This window comes from Necator americanus, chromosome X (genome assembly GCF_031761385.1).
Source record: "Necator americanus strain Aroian chromosome X, whole genome shotgun sequence".
In the NCBI taxonomy this organism is placed as follows: domain Eukaryota; kingdom Metazoa; phylum Nematoda; class Chromadorea; order Rhabditida; family Ancylostomatidae; genus Necator; species Necator americanus.
In genome coordinates this window covers 17119978-17146391 of record NC_087376.1, presented here as the reverse complement: position 1 = coordinate 17146391, position 26414 = coordinate 17119978, and the positions used below count along the sequence as shown (strand labels likewise).

Here is a 26414-nt window from a genome sequence, read left to right as displayed (position 1 = left end):
TTCACTCAAATGCAAAATGTTACCTCGTTTGTTTTTCTGTTTTGCTCATGACAGCTACCCAAAAACCTCTGTTCACAAGGATATGAGTTGCTGGGAAAGTGCGGGAGTGTATCACAGGAATTCACACCTAGTGCGACAATTTTTCATTAGGGGAAGTGTGAGGCAACGATGATCAGTAATTGTGCTGCACAGCAGCTAATCTCAGCAGACATTGCTGTGCTCCTACCTTACGCCCTACTCATCTCACGATCCAACTCGCTTACATACTATTAGCAAAGAAGCATAACTTCCAGTAGTGATATATTCAATCAGTCTAGAAATTTATGAAGATGGAGAACAGCATCGTTGAACTGTGGTAGATTTGGAAGTATAGCACTATGGTTTAAATTCGAAATACTTGAGGAATATTTTTGTTCGTTCTTTAGCATCTTGGTCAAACTTTTATATTTATCTCTATATCTTTTTATCTATTATCTTATATATCTGAATTACTATTTTGGTTTATAGTATGTTAAATTATCCGTATTACCTGTGATCCCGTTGTTCGTCGATTTATTCAGTCGGCACCAGTAATACTTCCATTTACCCTGACCACGCGCAAGGGTTGCCCAATAGCTTCTCTTCTCGCGAGGGACTCAAAGAACATCATGTCTTTCGTCAAAAAACATCGTGAAGAGGTTTGACCATCGGGTCAGCGGTCTTCCTGTGTTGTGTTTGGTATCGCGTCGCTTACAGCTCTGCTCTAGCGATTGTCGTTGAAACACATCACGTGTCCGGCCTTTACTTTCTTTGACATACACAGCAGCGTCTCTGGGGTTCGATCGATGACGTAGAGCTGAACTTCTAATCCCCTCTTTCACTTGCGTAGAGCGAGATAGTCCTAGCATCACCCTCTTATTTGAAGATTCTATGATGCTGACTGCATTTTTCTCCTGTTTGCGAAGCGTGAGTCAAAGCAGGGAGAACAATCAAGCACAGAGTTTTTGGTCTTCTTCACCACATGTGTATTGTATGCTCCTCAAGCCGTTCGTCTCTTCCTGCCCAGCTCGGAGGTCACGTCGTTTATCATAGTTAATTTCAGGATCTAGATATGCATAGCTTGAACATATATTCGTTCCGTGAATTGGACATCAGAAATCCAGCCGTTTCTGATAAACATCGTCTTGTCTAGGTTCAGCTGAAGACTGATCTTGTTACACGTTTTGTCAAATTCGACCAGCCTTCGTTCCGCCTTACTGATGCTTAATGTTATCCATCAACTTTCACTCTCATGTTATCCCTTCTCGATCTCGAGAGTGGCGCTGAATATTTTCCCACCCTGCTGGACCCTTCTCTTTTCTTCTCTTGGATTTTGACATTATTATAGAATGGGAAAATGTGACCATGATGTAGCTGTATAACTCACGAAGTATCTTTATACATGGAGTAGGGCCTTGGTTGTCCAAAGCTTCTGTGACCGCTTCCGTCCCAACTGAGTAGACGGCTTTCTTCAAGTCTTTGAAACTAAAACAAAACGGCATCTTGTACTTTGGCGATATTTCCAAGAGATTTGAAGTGGTGTGCATTTGGTATATCGTACTGAACCCTCTTCGAAACCCTGATTGCTCGCATGGCTGTCCCTCATCTAATGTTCTTTCTATCCTGTTTAGGACTACTCTTGTGAAGAGTTTGTAGATGACAGACAGTAAGCAGATTGAGCGATAGTTGCTGATGTCTTGTGGGTCTCCCGTCTCATACAACAGCATGACCTTACTGGTTTTCCATCGCTTCGGAACCTTGCATTCTGACAGATAGCAAGTGAAGAACCTCGTCAGTGTGTTGATGAGTACTGGCGGTAGGAACTTCAGATGTTCAAGCTTTATTCTGTCGAGACCGAATGAAGAACTATTCTTCACTGACATGATCATGACATGGTCAGTCGTGGTAAACTTTTCCCGAAACCCTGCTTGCTCGCATGGCTGTCCTTCATCTAATGTTCTTTCTGTACTTTTTAGAATAACTCCTGTGAAGAGCTCGTAGATGAAATTGAGCAGATTGGACGATAGTTACCGATGTCATGTAGATCTCCCTTTTTATACAACAACACGGTTTTGCTGGTCATCCACTGTTTAGGAACCTTGCATTCCGACAGATAACGTGTAAAGAGCCTCGCCAGAGTATGGATGAGTACTGGAAGGTTTTTCAGGTGTTCTGGTCTTATTCTGGGTGCCGTACGATTTCTTACCGACATGATAGCATGTCGTATTTCGGGCGGGAGAACCTCTGGAATGACATGTCCGTCTTCCCTCAGACGGTGAGGAGGCAAGTGGACGTGGCTGTCGAAAAGATCAGAGTAGAAGTCGTAAATGATTTTCTCCATTGCCCTTCTCGATGAAATGGTTGTTCCCTTCGGGTTCCGGAGAGCAGTCATCCTTGTCTTGCGACTGGCGAAGTTTCGACGGGCGTAACGAATGCTCTGTTCCGTCTCTGCTGCTTCAGCCAGCACTGTTGCTCTTCTCTCTTTGAGGTCCTCTTATTGCTTCTCGGCAGCACCTTGTGAACTCGTACATGAGTTTGTGCTTGCCCGCAGCTTGTCCAACTCAACGCTGACGTATCAGCTTTAGAGTTTCCGGAGACAAGCGTCTCTTGGTGGTTTTAGAACTCTGAGCCTTCCTCGTGCAGTCATGAAGATGTTCAACGAGCCGGTTGTACTCCTCGTCGATGTTGTCCATTGTGAAATCTTCCCAAAAGGCGCCTAGCATAGCGAAAAGGTCCCAGTTAATGATAGTTCTGGGATTTCGCTCTCTGAACTTGGCGGATTTCTCTCCTTGTGAAGGAGAATCTTCCTCGGAGGGGGCGATGGTCCAATACTGTGTAGAACTTTGGCACAACAGCGATATCTGTCAGGCAAACCTTTTACTTACGATGCTGTTGTACATTTCATTATTCTACCCTCCATCGGGTGCTCCCATATCCAGCGTAGAAAAGAGGCCTTTTGAACTTGCTAGCTTGCAGTGTTTTTGTTGCCATGGAGAACTCGTGAAGCATCTCCCACTGCTTGTTCTATTTTGGGCCGCGGGTCTCGATGTGAAGCTTTTCAGGCGTTCTTTCATGGCCAATTTTGGCGTTGAAATCATCTCTGTAAAACTTCTTAAAGTCCTTATGAGAGCGTCTGCTTTGTTTTTCCTAGCTTGATATTGGAACGTAGACGACAAAGATAGTTAAATTTGGTATTGATCCATACCTTCTCATCCGTAAACGTCCGATTCCGGTCGTTTGTTTTCTGAAAATGTCGATCCTCATAACCGTACATGTGTTGACGAAGATGATCAAAGCTGGCGTTGAACCACATCTTTTCATCCGCAGACGTCTGATTCAGGTCGCAAGTTGTTTAAAGGCAGCATACCAGGAATCTGAGGTGGTGCGGATTTCAGGTGGAGTATCCGTATACGAGGTTATAGGTTATGGAGACGGGGTAGTTCCGCTCATCTCTCCCTGTATCACTGCAGACAACCGCCTTCAGAATGTTATTTTGTACGACGCCATCTATTGCAACGCTCCGCCCCGCCTCCGCCGTCCGATTCGTCGAAAATCAATTCGGATTGCCCCGATAGGCAGTAAGGGACGCTACACGTGCAAGGGTGGCGCGCTGCAATGGAAAACATCGTAAAAAACAGCATTGAGGGGCCGGCTGCTTGCAGTGATTCAGAGAGAGATAAGTGGAATCACCCCGGTCTCCATAATCTACGACCCCGTATACGGATACTCCACCTGAAATCCGTGCCTCCCCAGATTCGTGGTATGCTGCCTTTAAAAGAGTCGATGTTTTTTTTTTTTTTTTTTTTTTTTTTTTTTTTGTTGCCATATTCGTGTTGACGAGGACACCAACACCAATTCTCTATTGTCGCGTGTTCCTAAAGATATTTCCAGTGTCATATACGCCATTTAGTGGGTGGCGTTTTTTCGTCTCGGTCAGTCCGAAGACGACGTACTTGACCCTTCTAGTTTGCATTATCAGATCTTCAATGGCAGCTTTCGATGCAAGCGCACGTTGTATGCACACATCGTCATAATATTTCTTTTCTTTTCGGTACCGTAGATTAGTCCCGCAACCCCGTCATGCCTGCGCTACGTTTCCTTGGATAAGCCGGGGAAGACGCAAACATGTCTCGATGAAATCATGCTCCAGTCGTTCAAGGAGGTGCAGACAGCGTCTTGGATGCTTTTAAGGCTGTAGGGACATAAAGAACTAAACAATTATAAGGAAATGTGTAGAAGAGTGTGGTGAGAAATGTGGAGATTACTGAAAAAGTCGAAAACAATGTACTAAATAGTACATCATATTTTGTGTGGTGTTCTACTGCGAGAGAGAAGTAGCGAATTCTACCCAGATATCACCCTTAGGATGTCTAGAAATTTAATTAAATGAACTCTTTTCCTTCCCAGAAGTCTGGCTTACAGAAGGTCTCCTTGTTATGCGTCTGTTCTTCATTCAGATAACTAGCTTTTCATCTCTTTCTTCTGTTCCGATTTATTCACCTGTTTCACAGGTAGCAGCACGAAAACAAATTTGGCTGCAAAAAAGCTTGGGGCTTACAGGACATCGATAATTCTGATCCCCGTTACTTTTGAAGAGTATTAACTGTTTTCAACGAAAATCTTCATAATAATTTAAAGGCATCACCCCACGAATCTGATGTGATATGGATTTCCGATGGTCAAGGACTACGGTAACGTAGATTGCAGAAACGGGTGAGATCCCGCTCATTTCTTCCTAATCGCCGTAAAAATTGCCCGGAAGCTGCGGCTTCGAGTGTTCCGGGGCGCTATTTTCTACAACGAGTTCTATTGAAGCGCGCCAGCCTTGTCCACGCTCTGCATCTTCCGGGCCGTTTTTTTACGGCAATTAGGAATAAATAGACGGAATCACTCTCTTCCCCACAATCGACGACCTCGTATATGCATAACTCACCTGAAACCCGTACCACCCCAGATTCGTGGGGTGACGCCTTTAAAAGGCTGCGCTCGAAGTGGCGCAGTGGAGAACAAGGTTGGAATCGAAGTTAAACCACCGCGAACTGCGTGGTGCTAGCAAGGGTCCACCTTAGATCCTTACTGCACCGCTTCGAGCGCAGCCGCTTACGCAACTGCACCATGTTCATGTTCATGTTGACCCTACTATACTGTTTGTCGTTACTGCAAGGAAGAACTACTTTTATAATGTATAATGCATGTCTGCGAGGCATTGTTCGCGCCGCGTCACATCGGATGCCAACTTTACTTGGTTTGTGATGCAAAGAGATGCTGAGAAAGTGAATATAGTGAAGAAACTTAATATAAAACCGACGAACGAAAGTTAATGGGGAGTTTCCACTAGCACTTGAGAACAGGGAAATAAGCGCTTCCATCGACATTTCTAAAAGGCACTTAATGATCACTAATCTGTACTTCTCAAATAACTCTAGCTTATACAAGATTTCAATCAACTCCTCTCATCAGGCACCCTTTTTTCTTTTTCGGTTAAAACAGCGCCTTGCAAGAGCTGCAACAGCGACGAAAAGGGAGATGTGGGTTAGATGTCAGCAAGAAGTAGATGAAGATGCGGTGGCGTTAATGACGCTGTAAGGAGCTGCGCAGGGCAGTTTTCGACTCTCATTAACCTTCTGGAAACGTGGCGACACACCACTTGGGCACCTCTTAACCGCTGCCCTAGAGACGCAACCGTCATAGAGGAGGACTTCCTCTTCAAAACGCGGAATTTAGTTTTTCTAGCTCTTCCACTTTCTAATTCTTATTTTGCTCGGAATTACGTGGAGAAAAATCGACAATTTCCCCGTTTTGGATTTCTTCTGTTTTCCTAGTTACTTACTTTGCGGTAGAATCCTTAAAGCAGGACAAGGCTAATGCTCTGCAATACTTTTAACCGGGATTCCACAAAAAAAAATTCGTTAAGAATTGGCGTTCTCAGGCTTTTCGTATGACTTACCGTCAGAGGGTGCGTGTAAAGAGGGTCCCGGCGGAATTTCGAGTATGCCCCGGTCATGCCTCGTCAGAGCAATTAGCGATGGTGCGTGTCCTAAAGAGATTCACTTTCGTTAGCACCTAAATAGGTGACTCTGCTTACCTACCGCTAATCATACACTGCATCACCGGCTAGGATATAATTCACTATCCACTAAATTGTTTTGGAGAATCATACACATTCATTGCAATTTTGTGACGTGAAGTGATCTCAGTTTAGTCATCGTACCAGAAGCAAGAGAAATCCTCACGTGAAATATGAGATAAGGATGTATCTAATAGCTTCAAAATACGTGCATAAAAAATTCCGTTAGAAAGAACATTCCAGGTTTCAAAAGTAACGGTAATGAGAATTATCGTTATCCTGTAACTCCCAAGCATTTTTGTAGCCTAATTTATTTCTGGGCAGAGGAACCTTCTGTATCTCTGACTTCTTGGAACTTACAGGAAGAAAAAGAGTTCAAATTTCGTAAGATTTCTAGACTTTCTGAAGGTGATATGAAGACAAACTCACTCCCTTTCTTTATTAGAACACCATTCAAAATCCCATGTACTTCTATCTAGCACTATTATTCTTTGACTTATTCGGTAATTTCGACAGCTCATACCACTCTTCTTTGCATATTTTCTCGTAACTCCGCAGTTTTCTGCGTCTCTGTGGCTCCTGCGTCTTCATGAACTACTGGAGCGTGACCTCTTCGAGGTATGCTCGCGTATCCGCCGGCATATCCACTGGGCACGTTATGTCTCGGAGGCATTCGCGGAAAATCCGCCGGGACCCTCTTTACCGTTCCCCACCGTCAAACGCATGAACAAGGATAGGATCTTCTGTTATCTGTTGAAAATGTAGATGGGCCATCTTCATTGGTCGTGTGGGTCCTAGCATCATTTCTAATGGTTCCTCGCAGTCTTCATCGAAGATGTTCCTAAGTTTCATGCATAATGTTGACGAAGTCCTTGAGCCGTATCCAGCTGAACTCTCAGCTGGTCCATCCATTCTGTGAATACATGAACCCATCGCGAGGGAGGTCTCCCTTGACAGCGTTCGTATTTCTTAGTATACACTATAACTCTCTTTTGATTTATCTGTTGTCTATTCTTCTCATACTATGACCGCTCCATCCATGTTTTTCTTTTTATATGTATTCCACTAAAGCGGACAAGAAGTACCTTCGAAAATCCAGCTTTATCCACCTCACTTTTGTCCTCTAACCAACGCCGCGCGCGCCGTTCGCATCTCGGGTGAGCGATCGGGGCTCTGGGAAGGTCACGAAAGAGATGAGCGAAAAACGAATTAATGCAACAGGTTGTGATATGTGTTAAGGTAGATTGAGCACATATGATCGCTTAATGGAAAATAATGAGACTAGAGCTTATGTCAAGGAATGATGTATTGTCACGACCGACACTTTTTTCAGTTCGTAAACTTTATTCGTTATTTGTTAAAACTTTGTATTAGCAGTCGTTATTTGTTCAACTTTCTAGGAAAAGATTAAAACAGACGCAGCAAACATCAATATGCATCGGTTTTCACACATCCCTTAGTCTCACAGATTTGGCGTGATATCTGTTCCATATAAAAGTAGCGTATGGAGAAGTTCAGAACAGTATCGTTTTCAAATAGTTATGCCAGGACAGTGGCGGCGACAAATAAATTTCTTTGTCATTTCCATCACTATGTAAGTGAAGATCTATTCGGATTAATTTATTGTCAAATTGAAATAAAAATGTCGTTTTAGCATAGTGTATGTGAAGCATTCTAGCAGTTGCTCAGATTTGTATTTGCATTAGGTAAAATCCCATGTGGTGCTTCTTTCTACTTTCTGCAGCGTTTGAAAGCAATCAGTGTGACTTTTAAAGTGCGTTGAGAATTTCTCAACAGGAGGTCGTAAGAAGGGTGAATCTCTTCTAATCTCATAAGCAGGGTCAAGCGTGCGTTGAGAATTTCTCGATAGGAGGTCGTAAGAAGGGTGCCGAAAAAGGAGGGGGTGGTAAGCAGGGTCAGACGTATAGTTGGGAAAAGTCCCTCCTAAAAACGACCCCCTCGCAGACCCTCCCAAAAACGACCCCATCATCTCGTTCCTACCAGTACAGCTGCCCACACAGCAATCAAATTTTGGGTATAATAAAAAATTTAAAAAAAAACAAATAAACGCCTAATAAATAAATTAAAACAATACAATGTAATAAACAAATAATAGATTATTTTAAAAAATAGTAATGCTACAAGTAAAACAAAATACATATTGTAATGCAGCGATATTAATGGAATAAATAATAACTAGAAATTATATATTCATGTTAATTATATGTTCAAGATGCTGCGTGACGTGTACCAGATGGAAGATCAAGAAAAATAAAAGTTTTAAACAATAAACAAAAGTTCGATCCCCGCCGGAACCATTATTTTTGCAAAACGAAAAACAGCTGAAAAAGAAGGAGAACACCTTTTAAAACAATTTTCACACTATTTCCAACTATTAATAAACAATTTTACTCATCGACAATGGAAGTGAACGGATGAGAGTTCGATCCCCGCCGGAATCTAGATTTTTGTAGAACTGAAAAAAATCACTGAGGAGAACATTTCACCGGTAATTTTTTGAAATTGTATAAGGAGCACTGTTTGCCACGTACAAGTGTTATATAGAGGTTATTTTAGCGATTGAAATCAGGTCTTAATTGGAAATTACTGCTGGACAGGTCGGATTTTGTTACCTTGAAATAAACATGAATAACTCACTAACGAAGAGACATAGGAAGATAAAGCTGGCTGCGTTGTGTAGAGGAAGATTTGCGCTATAAAATGGTTGAAAAAAATCTTTTGTAGGGATCTTCTGGTTTTTTTGAAACCTAGTTGAGAAAAAGTTGAGAAATTTGGCACTTTTCTCAACTTTTTCTCAACTAGCTTTTTTAGAGACGAAACTACCTGTAAAAAAGTAAAAGAAACTGTGATAGCAAAAATCTTCCTCTACAACATACTTCAAACCGAATTCCTTTTTATAAACTATGAGCAGAGTTATGGAAATTTGTTTAAAGTAACACAGATTTTGACGCGTTGCCGAAAATCTGAGATTTCGCTCTTTTTTCCGTTGCGGGGATACGGTAGCGCCGTTGAAAAATTCGACTCCATATTTGGATAGTGCATCAAGGAAAACCCTTGAATGCAAATTTTGGCCTCTGTAGGTGTTCTGATTCTCTCAAAAGCTAGTTGAGAAAAACTCGAAAATTTGAAGCAAAAATTGGGATTTTTCTCAACTAGGCTTCAAAAAGACTAGGAAAGCTAGAGCCACCAAACTTTGTAGAAATATAGAAGAAATCTCTCTCTACAGATCGCAGCCAGCTTTATTGCATAAAATTCACTTTGAGCGTAGATATTCAGAAACTCATGGAGCCTACTTTTTTTTTTATTTTAACCCTAATTGCGCCTGTAGATGTCTTTTTTCGCTCAGTAGCAGCATCAGAATTACTTTTCCGACTGAAAGTAAGAAGTTCGTCACTGTAGGATGAGAAATGTGCTCTCTAAATTCTTTTACGCCAAATGCAAAAATAGCACCTTTGCAGGGATTGATCCCTGACCGTCACAATAAGAACAGCGCGGGATCTCGTTGAGCCATTCAATTTTGGTGGATCACCAGCATCATCCCTATTTCAACAGAGCTCGTAATGGCCAATTAACAGATGTCCTTATCGAAGTCTTTGTATTCGCGCATAAATAGGTCTGCACTACACTTACCAACTTGAGCCAGCGTACTTGCTTTTCATTGCAACTATGCTTCTACTTTTACTTAGTGCTCTTACACTTCTGTTAACTTCTGAAGACCTCGTTTGTCATCTGTTCCTAAGCGAATTTTCGACGCTGCGTTCCTGTACAACTGCAGATCTTCAATATATTGAATTGGCTGTGACGAAGAGTGCCAAAGCACTGTGCAAGCTATGAAGATTGCCTTTTATGGTACTCAATACGAAGTCACCTCTGGTTAGTTTCATTTCTTTCATATAAATTACTAACAGGCAATTTTGTTGTGTAGACTGTAATTTTGTTTTGTAGAACTGCAATTTTGTAGTGCTTAGACTTGATGGGTTTGACAAGAAGTCGATTTTTTGAAAGAACAAAAACTTTCAGGTAGTTAATTGCATTTAAAATAATGGGTTTCCTATTTTGTCACATCACAACATTATCACTTTATTTATAATGCATCACATTTATTCAAGATTTCAATTGTTTTGGTTTGTGCCACCGAAGTGACTCCGACGTCATCAAGCATCAGTTAGAGCAGCAAAAAATGCTAAGTCGTCCATTTTCAAGATTGGCTCAAAAAGCGCAGTAGTTTCATCACCAGAATTATGAAGAATAAATTTTTTAAAAATCATTTTTTGGTTTGTGTACCCTCTTCTTATCCTAACTTTTTATGCTACAATAGTCTTCCTCAACTGCAACCGCGAGTCTTCTTCAATCGTTTATTCGAATATTTAAAAAAAAAATTATTTATTGTATATCGTTTATTTTTATATTAAACAGAACTCAAGTACTGAACATGCATTATTGACGTTTTTTCTTCTTTGAGACAACTCTTCCATTTTTTACTTGCAGATATCGGGACCTGAAAAAAAGCCTTAGAATACGTTTCAGTTGTGAATATCTTCTGATATGCGATAAAAACATGTCATTAACTGCTGATCATCCTTCAAGTTTCAGCACTACGTCTGAAAAGAAACAGTTTTCACTCCTGTTTTTCTGCTGAATGTCGCATACCTAAATTACACTTCATTTTGTACACCTTAATATGTGTTTGTTTGAAAACGACAACCCCGTCTTCCTTTTCTCTTTGCTCCTTCAATTTTTTTCTGATTTTCCGATCCCTACTTGAATTTTTTCTTAATTGCCCCTGTTGAGAAATTCTCAACACACGCTTGACCCTGGTGGTAAGGCTTGTCAGCAGAGGAAAAAAATGAAGAGAGCAAGGAAAAAAGATGAGGAGATTGTCGATTTCAAATAAACTCATATTAAGGGATGCAAATGTTGGAGAAATAGATGGCGTAAAACATTCTTTAAGGATTTTGCTGGTATAATTTCACATTTTTTAGACCGGACTAATTTGGGAAAATAATAAATAAATGGAAGGCATCCAGATTAGAATAAATGCGAGAGGTCATGAGTACGAAGGCAAAAAAAATAGTGTAAATTATACGTTACGTTTTGAACGAAGCTTGCGGCTTTGCTTTTAAGTGGGTTGTTTTTAAAAAAAATTCAGCAAGGGAAATTTTGAGGATGAGAGGAGTCAAAGTGTGAGTATTTGGTACATAGTCAGCCGAAGCAGGTTGAAGCCAGTGGTTTTCAGCGCTTAATGGCGCAACATGATGTGTAGCCGTATTTATTGAGACTGTCATGGATCAATCCCTGACAAGAGTGGGATTGTCCGACGGTCCGACAGTGATGAATATATGCGCAACTAAGGATAAAATTGATACAAAGTAAGATCCACGAGTTTCTGAATATCGACGCTCAAAGTGAATCTCATGCAATAAAACACGTTGTGATTTGTAGAGAGAGATTTTTTCTATATTTCTACAAAATTCAGTGCTTCTAGCTTTCCTGGTTTTTTTTAAAAACCCAGTTGAGAAAAATTCTAAATTTTGCCTCAAATTTCCGAGTTTTTCTTAACTAGCTTTTGCGAGAACCGTAACACCTACAGAGAGCCAAATTTGCAGTCAAGGGTTTTCCTTGATGCTCTATCAAGATGTGGCATCGAATTTTTCAACCGCGCTACTGTAATCCCACAACGGGGAAAGTGCGAAATCTCAGATTTTTGGCAACGCGTCAAAATCTGTATGACTTCAAACAAAGTCCAGTAACTGAGCTCGTAGTTTATATAGAAGAATCCAGTTTGAAGTTGTTAGTAGAGCACGATTTTTGATATCACAATTCATTTTTACTTTCTTTCGGATGGTTTTAGTTCTCTCAAAATCTAGTTGAGAAAAAATCGAGGAAAGTGCTAAATTTCTCAGCTTTTTCTCAACTAGCTTTCAAAAAAAAAACCAAAGTCCCCGAAAAAATACTCTGAACCTTCTATAGCGCAAATCTTCCTTTACAGGAAGCAGCCACTTTTGTTTTCCCCCGTCTTTTCCGTTCTTTCTGTTATTCATATTTATTTCAAGCTAAATCTGACCAGTCCAGCAGTAATTTCCTATCTGTGCCTGGTTCTAATCGCTAGAATGATCTCTAGATAGTACCTATATGCGGCAAACAGTGCAATTTCAACAAATACAATTTCAGAGAAACTGTCGGTGAAATGTTCGTCTCAGTATTTTCTTTTCTGTTTTGCAAAAATCAGGATTGCGGCGGAGATCGAACTGTTCCTCGTTTGTAATCACGGGTGAAATTATGTGGAATGTAGAAAATAGTGAAGAAATGCTTCTATAATGTGGTCTGCGTCGGTATTAGTTGTTTTTTCCATTTTGCAAAAATAGAAAAATTCCGGCGGGGATCGAACTTTCAACCAGAAGTGCGAAAGTTCCACTTTCCTTGAATCTTGGCATAGAGATAGCAACTTGTTGATAGTCGAATTTAAGCAACAGCCAAGATTGTTAACAAAATTTATTACGGCTAACGTTTCGGCGTTGTCGCCTTCGTCAGAGCCTGGAAAGTAAGAACATTTGCAATATATCCTCTCAAATGCCTCATCCAGAACAAGTTATGATCCCGTAGGATATTACACCCGGAAACAAAAACCAAAAAAGCCCAAATCGTTGTGCCTACCTTAGTAGCCGCGTTGCCGTGATGTTAGCGGATATCCGCGTGGTGCTATCGCTCCGCTGATACTAATTAGGATGCGACCCGCATATGACCCCGTAGATCAAACCCGCAAAGGTCTTGATACAGAGCCAGCTCGTTGGTCACGGCTAAAGCACTCTTCCTTTCTATTCATTTTTGGAACTTTTGCATTTATCCAAAACGCTTCTAAAGTTCTGCGAGCTATAATTTCGGGTTCGTACGATAGAATTGTGACAGCTATGCAGAAAGGAACGTTTTCATGACATTGTCTGCGGTGAACTCCGAGGGGAGTTGCTGCATTCGATTGTTTCATCCCCCTTAGATGTTCTTTAATGCGAACACAAAGGGGGCGCCCTGTTTCGTCAATGTATGGTCCCCACATGTTTTGCACGAAATTAGATAGACTACACCAGAGACCATGCAGTCCCCTTCCTTCCCGAATGGGCATATTACACAGTCTGGAGTGAGACAGAAGCGGTCGTACATTCTGTTTCGAACTAGTTGTTTTTTGAGATTTGTTGGAGGTATTTCCACAACTCTCACTTGGTCCTCGAAACCGCATTTCACCAGACTAGCCCGTATAGCTTTACTCAGGTCGTCGGTTATGAAGGGCAGGCAGAAATTGATCTTATTCGACTCAACCAGTGTGGCATATTCTTGCTGCGCACCAAGATTTGGCCTACGTGCTACATTATCAATGTAACCGTTAGAATTCGCGATGCGTTGCGCTAGGTTGATCGCATCGATCCGCTCCTGGACATCTGATGTCACCCTTACGGCTGTCCTAAACATGTTTTTAACCACAGATTTCTTAGTTTTCCAAGGGTGAGCGGAAAGACAATGAACTAGAATGTTTTTGCTGCTAGGTTTTCGGAACCATCGTGTCTTCCATTCACCATTGGACCACCGTATTTCTACATTGAGGAAGGACAGCCAATTTTCTTTGGGTTTCTCCCTTGTGAACCGTATGTAAGGGGACTATTGGTTTAGAAGCTCGAAACAAGTGTAAATTTTGTTAACAATCTTGGCTGTTGCTTAAATTCGACTATCAACAAGTTGCGATCTCTCAACCTTTCATTTCTATTGTCCATGAGTAGGATTGTTTGTAAATGGTAGGAAATAGTGTGAAAATGGTTTTAAAACGTGTTCTCCGTCCTTATCGGCTGTATTTTTTGTTTTTCTCCATTTTGCAGAGACAAGGGTTCCCGCTGGGATCGAACTTCCGACCGGTTGTAATCACTATCAAAAAAGAATTGTGTCGTCGAATACACGTTGAGCCTCCTCATATTTTCAATTTATGTGTGCACCTATATACTGACTTACTTCAAATCCTTACAGTGAGCTATCAATGACGTATATATTGTATTATATATTTTTATTTTGCTTGCGGCACTTTATATTAATATCCATTATTGCACTGTTTATTAATATTTACTATATTATATTATCAAAAAAAGATAAAGTCACTGGCGTGTCAATCCATTTGGGATGCGCCAAGGCGTTTTTTGCAACTCGTAATTGTTGAGGTTTTGAAACCCCCCCAGACAGGTCTGTTACCAATTTATCGACCCCGGAGGGATGAAAAACTTGGTTTGCACTAGGGCGGTTTCGAACCCTCGATCGCGTAGCTACGACGGACCTCTAACCGACTCTAACCGCCACAGGTGCTCCTTATACTATATTATTATATTTGATTTATTTATTAAACGTCCTATTTGTTTCTTTAATTATGCTTATTATAATTGACTTTTCATTGCTATATGAGCGCCCGCACTAGAAAGAATGAAAAAGAAAGGGTAGTTTTCTGGAGGGTCTTCTATAGAGGGGTCTCTACCAGGGGTGTTTCTTCCCAACCACACTCTTGACCTTTCCCGTAAGTAAACAAATGGTCCCCTAATGTGTTGCATGAAAAAAAAACCAACAGTTAACAGTTGAGGACAGGAGTATAAACCTTTTCATCCTCATTTATATGCGACATCCATGTATCTATACTTTCTCTATCTGCAACGTTTTAATCAACTTTGTGGAGTCACCATACGTATTCTTGTTCCCTTCAGATAGCGCATCGTAAGAGCTGCGGCAGCGACGAGATGGGCACGAAGCGCAGTGCGGGCGGGCGTCATTTTGGCAGAGCGCAAGGTAAGCGACGAGGCTGCTGTGGCGGCAACGATGCTGTCAAAAGTCGCACATCACAATTAGCGATGCTCATTAACCTCTCGAACATGCGGCGCCACAGTAAACATATCTCTTGGCCACCCACCGTATTTTGTCATATAACACCTCTCAAGCGGTTTGTAGGTGGTAAGTAACTTTTTAGACGTTCTAACAGTGTTTGTCTGCGCCTCGCTACGTTGTAAAGCGCCGGAAGAATTGTGGTGTCGAAAATGTGAGCGCGAAGGTCTTAGTGCGCCAATTGGTACGCGGCTTCCCGACTAGTGTGAAGGGTGCTCACGCTGCTAACATCTTTCTATTAAGTTCCTCTTTCAAGGCTTTCTCCATAACCGTAAAACGACCGAGATACACGTACGATGTAGTCTCCACTATTTGGAAGCCTTCAAGTTCTTTTCCTCTATCCTTGCAGTAGACATCCTTCGTGAACTCCATCTTCATTTTGGTTATTCGCAGTCCTATCCTCTTTTTTCAGACTCTTGGGCATCATCTCTGCTTTGTGGTACTTTCGAAATGAGAACGATGTCGTCCGCCAAACGAACCTTTGAAAGGAATCTTCCTCTAACATATTTGTCCCTTTCTTCCCAAACAAGTGATTTCATTATGGACCGTAATGCAGCCGCACAAACCTTGAGTGGTCAGTGCTGACAGTACTGCATTCTCCACTACGCTTCCGAAGGCCTTGTCATAGTCGACGAAGGTTAGAAGTAGTAGCAGTTTTCCTGTAGACTTCTATGATCCTTGAGACGATCTGTAAGTGATCCATTACTATTATCCCTATCTGGACTATTAGATGAGACTTAGTGGAGTAACGTTCATGCTCATAATCTACACCCCGAACTCTTCATTTGCCCATAGCGATCCTAACATCCTCGTTTCGTAGTATGCTACCTTTAAGGGCAGTTCGAGAGGTTTTGCAACCGGTGTAGGACCTTTTCTTCCCGAATGCAGGACGTTATGTGACGGCGAAAGCATTACATGAAGAGAGTAACCAAATCCAGATCTTTCTATCGTCTATCCTCTCTTCTGTAGTCTTTCCTAGTTTGTTGTCAATGTCGAGATAATCAACTGTAAAAGGGCTTTTCGTTGCGGACTATTTTCTTCGGCTGTTTGTAAAATGAGTCCAGTTCGCATCAGCAGCTACAGTTGGTGAGTAGCAGTTGATAATGTCTATGGATTGGTGGCGCAGAGTGTAGAGATGAAGGATGGCCAGACGAGGACAAGATGGACGACAAATGGGTGCGCAAGAATCATATGTTTCGTAAAGGAACTTTTCTTGGCGAATGCAGAATGCATCATGATTCAAATGTCGCAGTTCTTCCTGCCTTTGGTCCTTTGCAGCGCAGTTACATGGAATTTGACACGCTCTGCAGCTGCGAGAAGAGCATGTAGTTTGACGTCCGAGAATGTTGTTCTTGTACTATAAGAGCAATGTCAGAGACAACCTTCCTGGCGAGTCATGTTAATGTTCTCTTGATCCATGATCAAATATTCTCTGAGGAGTATGAGAATAGATCGCTTCTCATCGATCGCCCTACATCTGAGATGTCTGAGATTGCAGAGCCCAGTGTGAAAGGTGTCGGAGCGGAATACGTGGTAAAAGGGCAAGTATGTTATCGCCGTAATTGCTTTCACAGCTAAACCCATATGGACTAAGGTTTGGGAGTCAAACCCTGACAGAGGAGGTATCTCCGCTGCATCAACCTAGATGGATCAGGATTTCAGAATCCCAATCTGCCAGAGGAATTACATCTGCTGCACATCGCAGTTACACGCCCAGAGTCATCTCCACATCACTTGAGGCATTAAACCGTCTTTTCATTCAAATTTTTAGACAAGCAGACCACCTGGAAAAGTTAAGTTTTGGCGGTTTTGTTAGATCCATGGAATTTGCCGCAGGAATTAACAGCTTTCGCCTATTTTTTTTCATTCTGCAGAAAACACCGGCTTTAGCGCTGATCGAACTCTTAACCGTGCTGTCACAAACATTAATGTTATATATATATATATATATATATATATATATATATATATATATATATATATATATATATATATATATATATATATATATATATATATATATATATATATATATAGTATATATACCAGTCTGAATGTCCGGATGTAAAGCCGGACTTCAGACGTTCTGTGATTTTAGCTTTGCTCCCTTCACTGATCAATAGAAGTTCATAGTAGTGACATTTTCTGTAAAATCAGAATTCTGTTTTTATAGCAACGTTTTCTTCTTTCTTTTTCACTATAAATAAAGGCAAAAGATTTCGTAGTCTTCTTTCTAACGCGTCAGCTCTACATTTTGAGAATATTCGACCATCAACTACAAACACTCCTTCGATGCCAGAATAATATAGATACAATTTGAAAGCATTACTCGAAGTATGGGTGTTCTTCCTGTTTTCCCCGACAGCTCTCAAAGAATGATGTTTTAACATAAAATGACGTAAACAACATCATCGTACTGATAAAGATAAGTTCCACGTCAGATCATGTAAGCTGTAGGGTACTATTTAAGCACCCGTTTGTGTGGGTTTTTCCACTTTTTGAAGAAGGCATGGTACCAAGTTAAGGCAAACGTGCAAGGAAATAGATACGTGGAGGATTCATAGAGGTGCTATGCAACATGTGGCCATGAATATGGAACGGTTGCAACGTCTAATTTACCTTTCGCGACATCTGCATAAAGTTATTGCGCACCCATCCGACGCCGTGGGACCCATCACACCCCATTTCAAAGCTATCTGGTGTTGGTGCACCAATTCGACGTCATTGGACCCGTCGCACCCCCTTCTTTAGGTATCTGGCGCCGGTGGACCCGTCGCACCCCCTTCTATAGGTATCTGGCGCCGGTGAACCCGTCACACGCCATTTTATTGCTTTCTAGCGTCGAGGCACCAACTCGACGCCGGTGGACCCGTCGCACCCCCTTCTATAGGTATCTGGCGCCGGTGGACCCGTCGCACCCTCTTCTGTGGGTAACTGACGCCGGTGGACCCGTCGCACCCCCTTCTATAGGTATCTGGCGCCGGTGGACCCGTCACACGCCATTTTATTGCTTTCTAGCGTCGCGGCACCAATTCGACGCCGATGGACCCGTCGCACCCCCTTCTTTAGGTATCTGGCGCCGGTGGACCCGTCACACGCCATTTTATTGCTTTCTAGCGTCGAGGCACCAACTCGACGCCGGTGGACCCGTCGCACCCCCTTCTCTAGGTATCTGACGCCGATGGACCCGTCGCACCCCCTTCTATAGGTATCTGGCGCCGGTGGACCCGTCACACGCCATTTTATTGCTTTCTAGCGTCGGGGCACCAATTCGACGCCGGTGGACCCGTCGCACCCCCTTCTATAGGTATCTGACGCCGATGGACCCGTCGCACCCCCTTCTCTAGGTATCTGACGCCGGTGGACCCGTCACACGCCATTTTATTGCTTTCTAGCGTCGGGGCACCAACTCGACGCCGGTGGACCCGTCGCACCCCCTTCTATAGGTATCTGGCGCCGGTGGACCCGTCGCACCCTCTTCTGTGGGTAACTGACGCCGGTGGACCCGTCGCACCCCCTTCTATAGGTATCTGGCGCCGGTGGACCCGTCACACGCCATTTTATTGCTTTCTAGCGTCGAGGCACCAACTCGACGCCGGTGGACCCGTCGCACCCCCTTCTCTAGGTATCTGACGCCGGTGGACCCGTCGCACCCCCTTCTCTAGGTATCTGACGCCGGTGGACCCGTCGCACCCCCTTCTATAGGTATCTGGCGCCGGTGGACCCGTCGCACCCCCTCATATAGGTATTTGGCGCCGGTGGACCCGTCGCACCCTCTTCTTTAGGTATCTGGCGCCGGTGGACCCGTCGCACCCCCTCATATAGGTATTTGGCGCCGGTGGACCCGTCGCACCCCCTTCTTTAGGTATCTGGCGCCGGTGGACCCGTCACACGCCATTTTATTGCTTTCTAGCGTCGAGGCACCAACTCGACGTCATTGGACCCGTCGCACCCCCTTCTTTAGGTATCTGGCGCCGGTGGACCCGTCACACGCCATTTTATTGCTTTCTAGCGTCGAGGCACCCCCCTATAGGTATCGGCGCCGGTGGACCCGTCGCACCCTTTCTAGCGTCGGGGCATCTTCGACGCCGGTGGACCCGTCGCACCCCCTTCTTCTAGGTATCTGGCGCCGGTGGACCCGTCGCACCCCCTTCTATAGGTATCTGGCGCCGGTGGACCCGTCACACCCTTTTCTTTCTAGCGTCGGGGACCAACTCGACGCCGGTGGACCCGTCGCACCCCCCGGTGGACCCGTCGCACCCCCTTCTATAGGTATCTGGCGCCGGTGGACCCGTCACACGCCATTTTATTCTTTCTAGGTCGGGGCACAATCTGACGCCGGTGGACCCGTCGCACCCCCTTCTATAGGTATCTGGCGCCGGTGGACCCGTCGCACCCTTTTACTTTAGCGTCGGGGCTCGACGCCGATGGACCCGTCGCACCCCCTTCTATTAGTATCTGGCACCGGTGGACCCGTCGCACCCCCTTCTGTGGGTATCTGGCGCCGGTGGACCCGTCGCACCCTTTTTGCTTTCTAGCGTGCACCAATCGACGCCGGTGGACCCGTCGCACGCCTTTACTTTCTAGTAGGTATCTGACGCCGGTGGACCCGTCGCACCCCCTTCTATAGGTATCTGGCGCCGGTGGACCCGTCGCACCCCCTTCTATAGGTATCTGACGCCGGTGGACCCGTCACACGCCATTTTATTGCTTTCTAGCGTCGAGGCACCAGTATTCTGACGCCGGTGGACCCGTCGCACGCCCTTATGCTTTCTAGGGGCATCTCGACGCCGGTGGACCCGTCGCACCCCCTTCTAAGGTATCTGGCGCCGGTGGACCCGTCACACGCCATTTTATTGCTTTCTAGCGTCGGGGCACCAACTCGACGCCGGTGGACCCGTCGCACCCCCTTCTATAGGTATCTGGCGCCGGTGGACCCGTCACACCCCTTCTATAGGTATCTGGCGCCGGTGGACCCGTCGCACCCTCTTCTATAGGTATCTGGCGCCGGTGGACCCGTCACACGCCATTTTATTGCTTTCTAGCGTCGGGGCACCAATTCGACGCCGATGGACCCACCCCTTCTTAGGTATCTGGCGCCGGTGGACCCGTCGCACCCCTTCTCTAGGTATCTGGCGCCGGTGGACCCGTCCACCCTTTTATGGTTCTGCCGTCGCACCCCCTTCTATAGGTATCTGGCGCCGGTGGACCCGTCACACGCCATTTTATTGCTTTCTAGCGTCGAGGCACCAACTCGACGCCGGTGGACCCGTCGCACCCCCTTCTCTAGGTATCTGGCGCCGGTGGACCCGTCGTCAAACCACCGCCGGTGGACCCGTCGCACCGCTTCTACGGGTATCTGACGCCGGTGGACCCGTCGCACCCCCTTCTATAGGTATCTGGCGCCGGTGGACCCGTCTTACACCATTTTATTGCTTTCTGGCGCCGGCACACCAACCCGACGCCGGTGGACCGGTCGCACCCCCTTCTATAGGTATCTGGCGCCGGTGGACCCGTCGCACCCCTTCTATAGGTATCTGGCGCCGGTGGACCCGTCACACGCCATTCTATAGGATCTGACGCCGGTGGACCCTACTTAACTCGACGCCGGTGGACCCGTCGCACCCCTCTTCTTTAGGTATCTGGCGCCGGTGGACCCGTCACACGCCATTTTATTGCTTTCTAGGTCTGACGCCTGTGGACCCGTCACACCCTCTTCTATAGGAATCTGACGCCGGTGGACCCGTCGCACCCCCTTCTATAGGTATCTGGCGCCGGTGGACCCGTCGCACAACCTTCTATAGGTATCTGGCGCCGGTGGACCCGTCACACCCCTTTCTATTGGGTATCTGGCGCCGGTGGACCCGTCGCACCCTTCTCTATGGTTATCTGGCGCCGGTGGACCCGTCACACGCCATTTTATTGCTTTCTAGCGTCGGGGCATCCCCCCTTCTTAGGTATCTGACGCCGGTGGACCCGTCGCACCCCCTTCTATAGGTATCTGGCGCCGGTGGACCCGTCACACGCCATTTTATTGCTTTCTAGCGTCGGGGCCCACGCGGTGCCCGCACACCTCTTCTATGGGCATCTGACGCCGGTGGACCCGTCGCACCCCCTTCTCTAGGTATCTGGCGCCGGTGGACCCGTCGCACCCCCTTCTATGGGTATCTTGACGCCGGTGGACCCGTCCCACCCCCTCATATAGGTATCTGGCGCCGGTGGACCCGTCACACGCCATTTTATTGCTTTCTAGCGTCGGGGCACCAACTCGACGCCGGTGGACCCGTCGCACCCCCTTCTCTAGGTATCTGACGCCGGTGGACCCGTCGCACCCCCTTCTATAGGTATCTGGCGCCGGTGGACCCGTCACACGCCATTTTATTGCTTTCTAGCGTCGGGGCACCAACTCGACGCCGGTGGACCCGTCGCACCCCCTTCTAGAGGTATCTGGCGCCGGTGGACCCGTCGCACCCCTCTCTATAGGTATCTGGCGCCGGTGGACCCGTCGCACCCCCTTCTATAGGTATCTGGCGCCGGTGGACCCGTCACACGCCATTTTATTGCTTTCTAGCGTCGGGATCTCGACGCCGGTGGACCCGTCGCACCCCCTTCTATAGGTATCTGACGCCGACGCCGGTGGACCCGTCGCACCCCCTTCTATAGGTATCTGACGCCGGTGGACCCGTCGCACCCCCTTCTTTAGGTATCTGGCGCCGGTGGACCCGTCACACGCCATTTTATTGCTTTCTAGCGTCGGGGCACCAACTCGACGCCGGTGGACCCGTCGCACCCCCTTCTATAGGTATCTGGCGCCGGTGGACCCGTCGCACCCCCTTCTCTAGGTATCTGGCGCCGGTGGACCCGTCACACCCTCTTCTATGGGCATCTGACGCCGGTGGACCCGTCACACCCCCTTCTCTAGGTATCTGGCGCCGGTGGACCCGTCACACGCCATTTTCTTTCTAGCTAGGTATCTCGGCGCCGGTGGACCCGTCGCACCCTTCTTCTATGGGTATCTGACGCCGGTGGACCCGTCGCACCCCCTTCTATAGGTATCTGGCGCCGGTGGACCCGTCACACGCCATTTTATTGCTTTGGAGCGTCGGGGGCACCACAATTCGACGCCGATGGACCCGTCGCACCCCCTTCTTTAGGTATCTGGCGCCGGTGGACCCGTCGCACCCCCTTCTTTAGGTATCTGGCGCCGGTGGACCCGTCGCACCCCCTTCTATAGGTATCTGGCGCCGGTGGACCCGTCACACGCCATTTTATTGCTTTCTAGGGGGACCAACTCGACGCCGGTGGACTCGTGACCCCGTCGCACCAACTCGACGCCCGTGGACCCGTCGCACCCCCCTTCTATGATCTGGCGCCGATGGACCCGTCGCACCCCCTTCTATAGGTATCTGGCGCCGGTGGACCCGTCACACCCTCTTCTTTAGGTATCTGGCGCCGGTGGACCCGTCACACCCTCTTCTTTAGGTATCTGACGCCGGTGGACCCGTCGCACCCCCTTCTTTAGGTATCTGGCGCCGGTGGACCCGTCACACGCCATTTTATTGCTTTCTAGCGTCGGGGCACCAACTCGACGCCGGTGGACCCGTCGCACCCCCTTCTCTAGGTATCTGACGCCGGTGGACCCGTCGCACCCCCTTCTCTAGGTATCTGGCGCCGGTGGACCCGTCACACGCCATTTTATTGCTTTCTAGCGTCGAGGCACCAACTCGACGCCGGTGGACCCGTCGCACCCCCTTCTTTAGGTATCTGGCGCCGGTGGACCCGTCGCACCCCCTTCTCTAGGTATCTGGCGCCGGTGGACCCGTCGCACCCCCTTCTATAGGTATCTGGCGCCGGTGGACCCGTCACACGCCATTTTATTGCTTTCTAGCGTCGGGACCCGTCACACGCCATTTATTCTTTCTAGGCACCAACTCGACGCCGGTGGACCCGTCGCACCCCCTTCTCTAGGTATCTGGCGCCGGTGGACCCGTCACACCCCCTTCTATAGGTATCTGACGCCGGTGGACCCGTCGCACCCCTTCTATATAGGTATCTGGCGCCGGTGGACCCGTCACACGCCATTTTATTGCTTTCTAGCGTCGGGGCACCAACTCGACGCCGGTGGACCCGTCGCACCCCTTCTATAGGTATCTGACGCCGGTGGACCCGTCGCACCCCCTTTAGGTATCTGGCGCCGGTGGACCCGTCACACGCCATTTTATTGCTTTCTAGCGTCGAGGCACCAACATCGACGCCGGTGGACCTGTCGCACCCCTTCTTTGGGTATCTGGCGCCGGTGGACTTGTCGCACCCCATATTATGGCTATCTGGCACCGGTGGACCCGTCGCACCCCATTTTTTGCTTTAGCGTATGGACCCAGTCGACGCCGGTGGACCCGTCCACCCTCTTCTATAGGTATCTGGCGCCGGTGGACCCGTCACACGCCATTTTATTGCTTTCTAGCGTCGGGGCACCAACTCGACGCCGGTGGACCCGTCGCACCCCCTTCTATAGGTATCTGGCGCCGGTGGACCCGTCACACGCCATTTTATTGCTTTCTAGCGTCGGGGCACCAACTCGACGCCGGTGGACCCGTCGCACCCCCTTCTAGGTATCTGGCGCCTGGACCCGTCGCACCCCTTCTATCTGGCGCCGGTGGACCCGTCGCACCCCCTTCTATAGGTATCTGGCGCCGGTGGACCCGTCACACGCCATTTTATTGCTTTCTAGCGTCGGGGCACCAACTCGACGCCGGTGGACCCGTCACACCCTCTTCTATGGGCATCTGACGCCGGTGGACCCGTCGCACCCCCTTCTCTAGGTATCTGGCGCCGGTGGACCCGTCGCACCCCCTTCTATAGGTATCTGGCGCCGGTGGACCCGTCACACGCCATTTTATTGCTTTCTAGCGTCGGGGCACCAACTCGACGCCGGTGGACCCGTCGCACCCCCTTCTATAGGTATCTGGCGCCGGTGGACCCGTCACACGCCATTTTATGCTTTCTAGCGTGTGGCACCCAACTCGACGCCGGTGGACCCGTCGCACCCCCCTTCTATAGGTATCTGACGCCGGTGGACCCGTCGCACCCCCTTCTTTTAGGTATCTGGCGCCGGTGGACCCGTCACACCCCTTCTATAGGTATCTGGCGCCGGTGGACCCGTCGCACGCCGGTGGACCCGTCGCACCCCCTCTTTAGGTATCTGGCGTCGGTGGACCCGTCACACGCCATTTTATTGCTTTCTAGCGTCGGGGCACCAACTCGACGCCGGTGGACCCGTCGCACCCCCTTCTTCTAGGTATCTGTCGCCGGTGGACCCGTCGCACCCCCTTCTTTAGGTATCTGGCGCCGGTGGACCCGTCACACGCCATTTTATTGCTTTCTAGCGTCGGGGCACCAACTCGACGCCGGTGGACCCGTCGCACCCCCTTCTATAGGTATCTGGCGCCGGTGGACCCGTCACACGCCATTTTATTGCTTTCTAGCGTCGGGGCACCAACTCGACGCCGGTGGACCCGTCGCACCCCCTTCTCTAGGTATCTGACGCCGGTGGACCCGTCGCACCCCCTTCTATAGGTATCTGGCGCCGGTGGACCCGCCCGTCACACCCTTCTCTATAGGTATCTGGCGCCGGTGGACCCGTCGCACCCCTTCTCTTAGGTATCTGGCGCCGGTGGACCCGTCGCACCCCTTCTATAGGTATCTGGCGCCGGTGGACCCGTCACACGCCATTTTATTGCTTTCTAGCGTCGGGGCACCAACTCGACGCCCGCACCCTAGGTATTTGGCGCCGGTGGACCCGTCGCACCCTCTTCTCTAGGTATCTGGCGCCGGTGGACCCGTCGCACCCCCTTCTATAGGTATCTGGCGCCGGTGGACCCGTCACACGCCATTTTATTGCTTTCTAGCGTCGAGGCACCAACTCGACGCCGGTGGACCCGTCGCACCCCTTCTCTCCCCTTCTTTAGGTATCTGGCGCCGGTGGACCCGTCACACGCCATTTTATTGCTTTCTGGCGCCGTGGACGGCACCAACTCTTGACGCCGGTGGACCCGTCGCACCCCCTTCTCTAGGTATCTGACGCCGGTGGACCCGTCGCACCCCCTTCTATAGGTATCTGGCGCCGGTGGACCCGTCACACGCCATTTTATTGCTTTCTAGCGTCGGGGCACCAACTCGACGCCGGTGGACCCGTCACACCCTCTTCTATGGGCATCTGACGCCGGTGGACCCGTCGCACCCCCTTCTCTAGGTATCTGGCGCCGGTGGACCCGTCACACACTCTTCTATGGGCATCTGACGCCGGTGGACCCGTCGCACCCCCTCATATAGGTATCTGGCGCCGGTGGATCCGTCACACGCCATTTTGTTGCTTTCTAGCGTCGGGGCACCAACTCGACGCCGGTGGACCCGTCGCACCCCCTTCTCTAGGTATCTGACGCCGGTGGACCCGTCGCACCCCCTTCTTTAGGTATCTGGCGCCGGTGGACCCGTCACACGCCATTTTATTGCTTTCTAGCGTCGCGGCACCAATTCGACGCCGATGGACCCGTCGCACCCCCTTCTCTAGGTATCTGGCGCCGGTGGACCCGTCACACCCTCTTCTATGGGCATCTGACGCCGGTGGACCCGTCGCACCCCCTTCTTTAGGTATCTGGCGCCGGTGGACCCGTCACACGCCATTTTATTGCTTTCTAGCGTCGGGGCACCAACTCGACGCCGGTGGACCCGTCGCACCCCCTTCTCTAGGTATCTGGCGCCGGTGGACCCGTCGCACCCCCTTCTATAGGTATCTGGCGCCGGTGGACCCGTCACACGCCATTTTATTGCTTGGCACCAACTCGACGCCGGTGGACCCGCCGCCCACCCCCTTCTTCTAGGTATCTAGCGCCGGTGGACCCGTCGCACCCCCTTCTATAGGTATCTGGCGCCGGTGGACCCGTCGCACCCCTTCTTTAGGTATCTGGCGCCGGTGGACCCGCCCATTGCTTTCTAGCCGTCCAGCACCCCCTTCTATAGGTATCTGGCGCCGGTGGACCCGTCGCACCCCCTCATATAGGTATCTGGCGCCGGTGGACCCGTCACACGCCATTTTATTGCTTTCTAGCGTCGGGGCACCAACTCGACGCCGGTGGACCCGTCGCACCCCCTTCTATAGGGATCTGGCGCCGGTGGACCCGTCACACCCCCTTCTATAGGTATCTGGCGCCGGTGGACCCGTCGCACCCCCTCTATAGGTATCTGGCGCCGGTGGACCCGTCACACGCCATTTTGTTGCTTTCTAGCGTCGGGGCACCAACTCGACGCCGGTGGACCCGTCCCCCTTCTCTAGGTATCTGGCGCCGGTGGACCCGTCACACGCCCTTTTATAGCTTTCTGGCGCCGGTGGACCCGGCATCTGATCTGC

The 26414-nt window shown here is 48.2% G+C and overlaps 3 protein-coding genes across 3 annotated transcripts in view; 1 reads left to right on the top strand and 2 right to left on the bottom strand.

Annotated features, from left to right (window-relative positions):
* The window catches only part of RB195_023705 (uncharacterized protein), a gene marked incomplete at both ends in the record, with an annotated part of 48128 nt that overhangs the window by 7425 nt on the left and 14289 nt on the right, over window positions 1-26414 (top strand). The window lies entirely within an intron of this gene.
* Window positions 969-2410, bottom strand: RB195_023707 (uncharacterized protein; the record flags this gene model as incomplete). The annotated part of the gene is made up of 4 exons (XM_064211229.1): window positions 969-1084; window positions 1406-1503; window positions 1597-1981; window positions 2050-2410. The coding sequence occupies 4 exons, from the start codon at window positions 2408-2410 to the stop codon at window positions 969-971; spliced, it is 960 nt and encodes a 319-aa protein (XP_064067109.1).
* On the bottom strand, window positions 2580-6997 carry RB195_023706 (uncharacterized protein; the record flags this gene model as incomplete). Its single annotated transcript, XM_064211228.1, has 3 exons — window positions 2580-2879; window positions 6609-6732; window positions 6789-6997. The coding sequence occupies 3 exons, from the start codon at window positions 6995-6997 to the stop codon at window positions 2580-2582; spliced, it is 633 nt and encodes a 210-aa protein (XP_064067108.1).